Source organism: Bacillus rossius, chromosome 10 (genome assembly GCF_032445375.1).
Source record: "Bacillus rossius redtenbacheri isolate Brsri chromosome 10, Brsri_v3, whole genome shotgun sequence".
Classification (NCBI taxonomy): Eukaryota; Metazoa; Arthropoda; class Insecta; order Phasmatodea; family Bacillidae; genus Bacillus; species Bacillus rossius.
The window spans coordinates 55,306,496-55,316,852 of record NC_086337.1 but is presented as its reverse complement, the minus strand read 5'-3'; the positions used below and the strand labels follow the sequence as shown (position 1 = coordinate 55,316,852).

General features: G+C 42.7%; 1 protein-coding gene across 3 annotated transcripts; it reads left to right on the top strand.

Moving 5' to 3' along the window:
* The first annotated feature begins 1,852 nt into the window (after positions 1-1,852).
* LOC134536200 (vacuolar protein sorting-associated protein 41 homolog) lies at positions 1,853-10,330 on the top strand. 3 transcript variants are annotated; one of them, XM_063375850.1, is made up of 2 exons: positions 1,853-1,959; positions 6,316-10,330. In XM_063375850.1, exon 2 carries the CDS (start codon positions 6,349-6,351, stop codon positions 8,971-8,973), a length of 2,625 nt encoding a protein of 874 aa, XP_063231920.1. In that variant the 5' UTR covers positions 1,853-1,959; positions 6,316-6,348; the 3' UTR covers positions 8,974-10,330. The 3 variants fall into 3 exon arrangements, with proteins under 3 accessions (XP_063231920.1, XP_063231922.1, XP_063231919.1); XM_063375852.1 differs by having other exon boundaries at positions 1,868-2,105; XM_063375849.1 differs by lacking the exon at positions 1,853-1,959 and adding an exon at positions 2,134-2,425.
* The last annotated feature ends 27 nt before the right edge of the window (positions 10,331-10,357 follow it).

Genomic DNA, 10,357 nt, shown 5'->3' with positions numbered 1-10,357 from the left:
GCCGCTAGGGGTGCACTCACAGCTGTTTTAGTAGAAAACTACACGTGAGTGGCCCGGGCACTCCTACGTCGCACTTGGGTTGCACGGTGTTGTTAATTCAAAGTGGCGGGTTCATTAAAGTTTAGTGAATTTACTGTGTACATGACTCGGTTTGTCTTGCCGATTACATTAAGGGCGTTGATAATACCTAAGTCCCGCGGCGCTCGTCTGACTCGGGTGGGCCATGGCTAGGGGCGCGTTCTGTTAGCGGGGTCGGATACTGGAGGTTGCAGGTCGGGCTTTAGGGTGGCCTTCGGCCGGACGACGTCAGTAGTATATGATTAAGTCTCTGGCTGCTGGTTCGGGCTTAAGGTGTGAAGTGGAGGCTTCTGCTGCCTTGGAACCTACATTTCCAATGATGTCACAGTGGCCATCTTGGATGATGACGTCACCATTGCATTTATCGTTACGATTGCCATTTTGAATTCTGACATCATTGTGGCCATATTGGATGATCTTGACCTGACTTCGGGTGCCATTTTAAATTCTAGAACTTTCCACCATCTTAGATTCTAGAATGTTGTAATTTTAGGGCGCGGTTACACGGGAGTCTGAACTACTTCAGGTGAACATGTTCAGCTGTTGAGTACGGTTACACACAGTCTGAACATGTTTCGTTCGAGGCCATTTCTCATTTAACTTAAACAGGTTGGCAAAGTAGTTCAGATCGACATATCTTCTACATTAGCCTCTGATTGGCTGTTTAGAATATAAACAGTCCTTTGCAGAAATTCAAGATGGAAAGTGTTCTTGGCACAAGTTCGAGTAGGTAATATTTTACCGAATGCCACAAAAAAATAATCAACAGGTAATTATATATATTTGTTTTCAAATTGATCCTGACCTTAATATTCTTAAAACTGAGATAGGTACTCTCGCTCAAAAAATAATAAAAAAATAAGTTTAAAACATTTTCTGTGCATGTTGTTTGAATTCCCGATTTGTAAAAAAAATATTGAGCAATATGAAAACACATTCCATTTCTGCTGATAATACTGTATAAACAAGTGAGAAAATCCCGTGTTTTCTGGATACAAAATAGAGAAGATCAACAACACAGCCAATCGTTGACAGTAAACAATCGGTTTTAGAGCTGAACACACTTTTCAGCAACTACCGTGTAACCGTACACTTTCGTGTTTGTAAATGTGTTTACTTAAACTTGTTCACCTGAAGTAGTTCAGGGTCCCATGTAACCGCGCCCTTAGTTACGACCTTAATATTGGATGTGATTTATGTCACCATTGCACTTCTCACTACAGCTTCCAACTTGAATATCTATAATTTAAATCAGAAAAAATCAGGAATAATTTTAAAATTTATTAAAAAATTAATAAAATTTTAATATAAAAAACATCCACAATCTAGAAAGTCGTCCACCATCTTGAAAATTGTCTGCGACTTGAAATCCGTAAGTATTATCCAATTTTAATTTAAAATATTTTAGGTATATTGTTTGGAATTATGGTATGTAATTTTAAAAAAGTGCTTTATGTAAAGACACTATAAATTATATTTCTTATTATACATAACAATATGAGTTAATATTGGATGATACCAACATTATATTTCTTTTATCGTACGAAATTAGACAGGTAACTCAAACATCTTTGAATAATGTTTTAAAAAAAAAAATACTATTGGACTCAACCAATTAAAATTTTCATTTTTAAATCTTAATTTGGCAAAAATATTTCATCTAAATCCGAATGGAAAACAATTTTTATTTGTTGTTGCTTATTCCAACAAGTTATTCAATTAGAATTTTTTTTTATCAATTTATTTAAGAGATGATAAAGGTCAACAACTGTTTTGTAATCTATGGTTTGATAATTTGTAAACAAAAGCAGAAGACAAAGTTAACCTAATAGTTTAATAGTCTTTGTGTTATTTCGGGATTGTTATGGTTTTAAATTGAAGGTTAGAACACAGCTGTAGCGTTTAATTGTGAAAGTGCCAGGAATATCTATTGACTTTTTGTGTGTTTAGTAATAAATCGAAATTTATGTATATAGTAAAGTAATAACCTTATGTAAAGTATACAGACAAAAAACTGATTCAGTTTTGTAAGTTCTTTGCAAATTTATGTTTTGTTTACATTTGTAAAACTACATTGGAAACATATAATACAACAAATGTCCATTATATATGGGAGTGTTTTTAAATGCGTCCAGCAGGAGAAAAGTTTTTTTTTACTGTAAAATCATGTGAACAGTTTAAGAATTTTAAATGTTAAATTAGGCTAACATAAAGTTATAATCCGGCTGCTTCCGAATGCTAGCATAATGGGTCTCTTTGCTAAAGGCTGGACTACATTCACAAGAGCACGCACACAGCACAGACACACAAAAATTGAATGTATACAAACAGATGGCAGCAGTCACAGGTAAATAGCACACATACAGGAAAACTGAATGTGCACTGTGCAGATAAATATCACTCGCACAGGAAAATATAATGTGCACTGCATATAGAAAGTTCTAACATTTCACTGTGCTGTTCGCTGATTTCTGTTCGTGGCCAATCAGTGTACCCTATCTTGGCGGCATAGAATAACTGACTTGGTTAAATACATGTTTTTACAGTAGAACCTCGATAATCCGAGCTGGATGGGACCGGGGCCAACTCGGATTATCAGAACCTCGGATTATTGTAAATACGAATAAAAACACGCAAAATCGATTTCTAATACATATGTCAATGTTTTAATAAAAAGAAAATACAAACATATTAAAAGGCAGAATAGATATATATAAATAATTATTATTTTTTTAAATAATCTATTTTTGTTTTTTTAATGCTCCTCGCTCATGTGCTCCACTTATTAAAAAAACTTACGTCATTTTGCGTGATGTCATCTTGCTGCTCCACGTATTCGAGTGCCTTTTCTAAGCGTAGAAACCCATCTGCATGGCTAATTTTTTTGTTGGATTCTTCTTCCTTTTGTTCGTCTTTTTTGGTGTCCTCATCCAGGTTGTTGACCATTTCAATAATTTTCTCATCTGTCAATTCTTCAATTTCATCACTGTCTAACCACTTCTTAACCTCTTCAGCACTGGATTCCATTTCACAGCCAGGGATTGTCACCATTAAATTCAATAGAGTGTTATTATCACAGTCATCTTCAACTGTTTCTTCTTCTTCACTTTGTGAAACTCTCGGTTTTATAAGTTTTGACCAGGACTTCTGTATAGTTTCCTGTTTAATTTCTGACCACGCCTCAGCTAACCAATAGATAACGTCTTTTATATTAACTGTTTTTAGCATATCTACTAATGAAATTTCTTCTTCTTGCAAAATAAATGTCAGAAGCATGGGTCTGTACTTTTTCTTTATTGTCGCAATGACGCCTTGGTCCATAGGTTAAATGAGGCTAGTCACATTTGGGGGCAGGAAAACAGTTTTAATTTCATCACTTGACAGCTCTTCTACGTTTGGATGGGATGGAGCGTTGTCAATAACCAACAGTGCTTTTCTCTGTAATTGTTGTTCTTTTAAAAAAGTTTCTACTGAAGGAACAAATTCCTCGAAGAACCAATTTTTAAAAATGGTCGTATTCATCCACGAGTTCTTTTGATTTTTGTATGCGACGGGTAGTGCGTTCATATTTACAATTTTAAAAGCTCTAGGTTTTTTTGACTTTCCTATCACCAAGGGACGAAGCTTATGTGTCCCAGAGGAATTGGAACATGGCAGAACAGTAATTCGTTCCTTGCTCTTTTTATGCCCAGGAGCAAAAATTTCGTCTTTGGATGCTAGACTCTTGTCAGGTACCAGTTTAAAATTTAACCCATTCTCATCACAGTTATATAATTGATCATGTGTGTAGCCCCCTTCTTCGATCATGCTTTGAAATTTTTGAACATAGTTTTCAGCACCAGCAGCAGTTTTCTTTTACTCATACTGGTTCGTAATAGAATTGGGGCGTAATTACATAGATGTGCTGACGGTGAAGAACTTATTAGGAACTAAAAATAAATTTCCCTCTGGAGGGAACGCGGGAAGTGACGAGGGGGCGGAGGGTCCAGGCTGATGGAGGAAATGTGTTTCCCCCCCAATGTTCTAAAAATAGATTCTTGCGACTTCTGACAGGGGTGGGCCGCTACCTGCTATGTACAGTCACTTACCAAACTTACCCCATCGGGCCTTCCTCCTCAACGTAGCCCTGGCCGTCCCTACGTGTATGTGTTGTTGTAAAATTCGTATTTTTTTCTTTCTCATAACCCCCGAAACTGACTCGGATTATCGGGAACTTGGATTATCGGAGCTCGGATTATCTAGACCGTACTGTATAAGATAAAATGTGAAAATAATTATTTAAGTATGTATTTATTTATGGGGATAATATTTGTTGCTTGTTATTCCTAAATAATACTTTTATTGTTCCTAAATGTTACAAATAAAATGGTAAAGTTAAATGCTTGAATTTAAGTAAGCAAGTGCCTTTGTAAATAATAGCTGTCAAAATTCGAACATTTGAAAATGTAAACTTTGACACAAGTAAGTAAGAAAACATTTTTTTTTTGGAATGAATCAAACTGCTGTGTTATGTATGTATGGTTGTAGATTTGACATCTGTGCTGGGCATGTGCAACTGTACTATTTATTTGTTGTTTGCTGGCTATCGCGAATGTAGTTTAGATTTAAGAGCTCCGCTAAAATTGCATCATAGCGGAGCGACCATCCTTGCTTTGCTTCCAGATTCTCACAAGGGATACTGATGCATGCTTACATGTGTCCACTAAAATTAAGATTTTTAGGGATGCGACTTGCATCCACTTATATGTTCATAAATCCGTTAGCTTTGGAATTGTAGTGTGTTATTTTGTTTTGTAAATAATACTGCTTCAGAATTTCGGCATAAGATTTATTGAAAATTGAGCTTACTTTATAATTAAACACAGACAAAGAAAAATTTAAATTAAAGAAAAAAATATATAACATTTTGATGAACTTGAACATATAGTGGTGTTTAATGCTCATTATAATGATTTTTAATTTTTTGGTATTCGTAACTGATGGTCAGTGCTGTAACTTCCAGCGACTAACTTCTGTTCCCATTGCCGAATAGGGGCTGCGTTTATCAGTGGCTTCATAACAAAACATTTAATTTAAAAATTTACTGAACGCTGCCTGACCACTAACAGTGACCCCGAACGCAACAGGGTATGGGTCCAAAAAAAGATATGCAAATCAAATGCCTGATAAATAAGTCAAAAAAGGGCAGAAAATTTAACATTTAATCGCGTGTGACACTTAAAAGTAAAATAATTAAAAACAGAAAATCCAACTAACATAAAAAAAGTTATTTGTTTATCTTTCCACAAATAGGCACTATAGAAAAATATACTAATTATAAAAAATATTGTCTCACATAAAAAGGTACAAAGTTATATGATGACTTCAAAGTATATCATAAAGTTTACTAAAATCATTAAATAAGTTAGTGGGTTGAATGATAAACTTGTAAGCCTTATACTTTTCATTAAAAACACAAGTCTTAAAAAAGTTCTAGGGTAAGTTTTAAGCCGGCTTTATCAAAATATCCAGTGCATCGCTACGTATATTTTTACGTGTGCAAAGACATCTTTATAATCTTCAACGAACTTTGATCAATTCAAAATGAGCCACACCAATGCATTTCTAGCGAAAACACACTTACATTCTTAGTCGATTTCCAATAGCTTCCAAATTGGCAAACAGGATGTAACAGGATTTAACTTGTAAATCGCGTAGTCCAGTCCGGAACAGCATTTGCGTGAGCAAAAACTAATCACACCCCAGGTTGCAGTAGACGAAAAGGACACAAAATCGCCCTTAAACACTTCCAGTAGATTTCAGTGTGTGCTTGCCTTAGCAAGCACACCTAAACATCGGTATATCTACGATTCTGCTGGCGAATATTCTCATCACCTTAAGACACGTAATTTTGCTCATGGAATTCTTGCAGAACTGCGATGTCATTTTGGTACACATTTCCACTTTCGGGTCCATTACAGGCCTTGCACACATACTCGTAGCCACAGTAATTGTTATTAAATTTAAGTTACTTAAAAATTAAACTGTAAATTTACTTTAAAATAGTGTCCATCTCATTAAAAAAAAAACCTGCCAAAACAAGTGTTTTAAAATATTTTGATATGTAAGATCTCTTGTTGGTGCTGGCTCATGGATCAAGCTAGAGATAGCTTATTTCAAGTACTGAACAACCTAACAGTAACTTGAGGAGGAGGCTTGTACATGCGCAGTGTGTGTTACACATATCCCTGATTGCAGGTGAGCAGTAAGAGGGTGCCAGAGCAAAGCAAGATGGAAGCATCGGTAGCGAGCGAGGCAGAGGTGTCGGAGCTTCAGACCGACACTGACACGGCAGGCGCAGGCATTTGCGTGGAAGGGGACATCGTGGAAGATGATGAGGAGGAGGAGGAGGAGGAGGAGGATGATGACGAGGAGGAAGAGCCAAAATTAAAGTTTGCGCGGGTGGCCAACGACTTGCGCAACATCCTGACCAAGGATGCGGCCAGCTGCATCGCGGTGCACCCCAAGTTCGTCTGCATCGGCAGCTTGTGGGGTGTCATCCACATGCTGGACCACCAGGGCAACAGCATCCGCAGCAAAGAGCTGCACGCCCACAGCGTCGCAGTCAACCAGATCAGCATCGACCAGAGCGGAGACTTCATAGCCAGCTGCTCGGACGACGGCAAGGTGTTCGTCTGCGGCCTGTACTCGACAGAGGAGAGCCAGAGCGTGGTGATCGGCCGCCTGGTCAAGTCCGTCGCCATCGACCCCGCCTACTCCAAGCCGGGCTCCGGGCGCCGCTTCATCACCGGGGACGAGCGCTTGGTGCTCCACGAGAGAACCTTCCTGTCGCGCCTCAAGTCCACGGTCCTGTACGAGGCCGAGGGCAGCGTCCAGAACATCCGGTGGCACGGCCAGTTCGTGGCGTGGGCGAGCGACATCGGCGTGCGGGTGTACGACGTCAGTGCCCGCCACTCACTCGGCCTCATCAAGTGGAACCGCAACCCCGGGGCGCTCCCGGAGGACTACCGCTGCAACTTGTGCTGGAAGAGCGGCAGCGTGCTCCTGGTGGCCTGGGTGGACACGGTGCGAATCTGCAAGGTGCGCAAGCGCAGCACGCTCGAGATGACGGGCCGGGACGACCCAGAGTACGTGGTGCAGCAGATCTCTATGTTCACCACGGACTTCTACCTGTGTGGCATCGGGCCGCTGGACAGCCAGGCTGTGCTGTTGGGGTTCCCGAAGGAACCAGACGCTGAGGGCAAGGCCCAGAGACCCCAGCTGTATGTGGTGGAGCCCCGGGACATGGACAGTGTCGAGGTGAGCATGGTCAGCCTGACGCTGCGCGGCTACCAGGACTACAAGTGCAACGACTATCACCTGGAGTGCCTGGTGGAAGAGAACCGCTTCTTCATCGTGAGCCCCAAGGACGTGGTGGAGGCGAGCCCCTACGATGCGGACGACCGCGTGCAGTGGCTGCTGGACCACGGCAAGTACGAGGCCGCCATGGAGGCGGTGACGCAGCTCGAGGGACGCGACCTGAAGAGGTTCACGGTGCTGGAGGTGGGGCGCATCTACCTGGACCACCTGCTGGCGGCCGGCAGGTACGACGAGGCGGGCAAGCTGGCGCTGAAGCTGTTCGGCAAGGACAAGAAGCGGTGGGAGGAGGAAGTGTTCAAGTTCGCCCGGGTGAAGCAGCTGCGTGCCGTGAGCAAGTACCTGCCGCGCGGCGACCACGCCCTCGACCCGCACGTGTACGAGATGGTGCTGTACGAGTACCTGAAGATGGAGCCACAGGGCTTCCTGCAGGTGGTGAAGGAGTGGTCGCCGACGCTGTACAACGTGCCGGCCGTGGTGAACGCGGTGCTGGAGCACCTGCTGGTGAGCGAGCGCGAGCGTGCCGTGCTGCTGGAGGCGCTCGCCATCCTCTACACGCACGAGCGCAAGTACGACAAGGCGCTGGCCATGTACCTCAAACTGAAGCACGCGGGCGTGTTCCAGCTGATCCGCAAGCACAACCTGTTCGGGGCCATCCACGACACCATCGAGGAGCTGATGGACCTGGACGTGGACCGGGCCATCGCCACGCTGCTGGAGAAGGAGGCCGTGCCCGCGGACGTGGTGGTGGCCCGCCTCCAGAGGAACCCGCGCTACCTGTACCTCTACCTGGACGCGCTGGACAAGCGAGACGCCAAGGAGGTGGCGCGCAAGTACCACGGCCTCATGGTGCGGCTGTACGCCGACTTCGCCCGCGACAAGCTGCTGCCGTTCCTGCGCCGCAGCGACCGCTACCCCATCCAGGAGGCCCTGGACGCCTGCCGGCAGCGCGGCTTCCACCCCGAGATGATCTACCTGCTGGGCCGCATGGGCAACACGCAGGAGGCCCTGACGCTCATCATCCGCGAGCTGCAGGACGTGGAGCAGGCCATCGAGTTCTGCAAGGAGCACGACGACCCCGAACTGTGGGGTGACCTGGTCGAGTGCTCGCTCGACCGGCCCGAGTTCATCTCCTTCCTGCTGAGTCGCATCGGCACGTACGTGGACCCGCGCATGCTGGTGCGCCGCATCCGGCCCGGCCTGGCCGTGCCGCGCCTGCGCGCCAGCCTCGTCAAGATGATGCACGACTACAAGCTGCAGGTGTCCGTGCAGGAGGGCTGTCGCAAGATCCTCGCCGCGGACTACTTCGAGCTGCACCGCCGCCTCGTGGCGCTGCAGCAGCGCGCCGTGGCGGTGGACGACGACCAGGTGTGCCGCGCGTGCCACCGCCCCATCATCCTGCGCGACCTCAGCGGCGCGGACAACGTGGTCGTGTTCCACTGCAAGCACTGCTTCCACGAGGGCTGCGTGCCGGGCGCGCAGACGCGGGGCCTGTGTGCCATCTGCCACTCCGCGACCGCCGTGCTCCCGGACAAGTGATCTGCCCCTCGGCGCGACGAGGCCCAGGACGGCGATCTCTTTGTGCGTGTTCACTTGAACTCTGTATATTTGAATATTGTTTGTTGTAGATCGAAAATTGATATCAATGTATATATATCTGTAAACAAAAGTTAGGATGAAGATAGTTGAATGTTTCATTTGATGTAGTAGAAAATGTTTAATGCAAATTATTCCTGTTAAATACTTCATTATGCTGTGATCAGATATTGTTTCTCATCATATATTCTCATACATACTAACACTTCCCTAGATCTATAAATCATCAGGTTATAATATTTACAACATTCAGTTTAAGTGTTCATTTGACTGAAATGTTTGTTATGAGATTCCATCAAATGCTCTAGAAACCAACAGCTGACAGCTCTCCGGAGTCTACATGGGCGAGAATGCAACAAATATTGCAGTGGTGATGCAGTAATATTTTATAAGAAATTAGTTCAGTTAAGTAATGTATTTTACTATCTGGTGACAAACATTTTTCTTTTATGTTATTAAGAAATTGGAAGCACTGGTGTTTCTTTTGCAATAACTTTTTTATTACAGGTAATAAAAAAAAAGGTTTTGCAAAGACAAAACAGTTTTAGTTTCACTACCATAATGTTAGTATCGTTAATTTAAAAAAACAAAAACCATACTGCGCCATCTGTTGGACTGGTGTGACAACGTACAACGTATACCTCGGAGCTGCCAGGTATTAGGCTGAGTGGTATTGGTCCCAGTAAATGATCGATTGAAGTTTCCTGGTGGACGAAGGATCTCAGATTATTGTGTAGTCGTCTGTTGTCAGTCTTCTGTGTTTGTTTCCATTTGTAAAAACTCACATATCTTGTAATGTTTTCCATGATATTTATAACATGTCATTAATTTTGTAATTTTAATCTTGCAGAAAACCATTCCATGCTTTGTTTCTATAGCAAACAACTTAGTACAGAAAAGAAACAGTTAATTATTTTTGTCTGAATGTGCTTTATTAGTGAATAATTAGTGTGTTAAAGTGTATTAAAGTTTAAGTTGCCAGTCTTGTACACTTGTGTAGTCACCTGTAAGTAGAATAAAATGTTTCGAAAGACTCGTTAGGTAACTTTCGAAGTCATTAATAAATTGTGTAAGAATTCTCTTGGACAGAATGAGTGTTATATTTATGATGCAATGGCATGTATTTCTTATGAAAGGTTCAATATTTATTGATGTATGCATTGTTACATGAAGTTGGCAAAGATATGGTACTGTAGTTCATGTAAGTTGGATAAAATGTTGGAAAATGTGTCATGTGTTGGAGGGAAAGTGGAGTTTTGTACTCGATGAAGGTTGAGAATAAAGTGCAGAGAAAATGAAATATATTTTTGATTAACTGCTGTCCTTC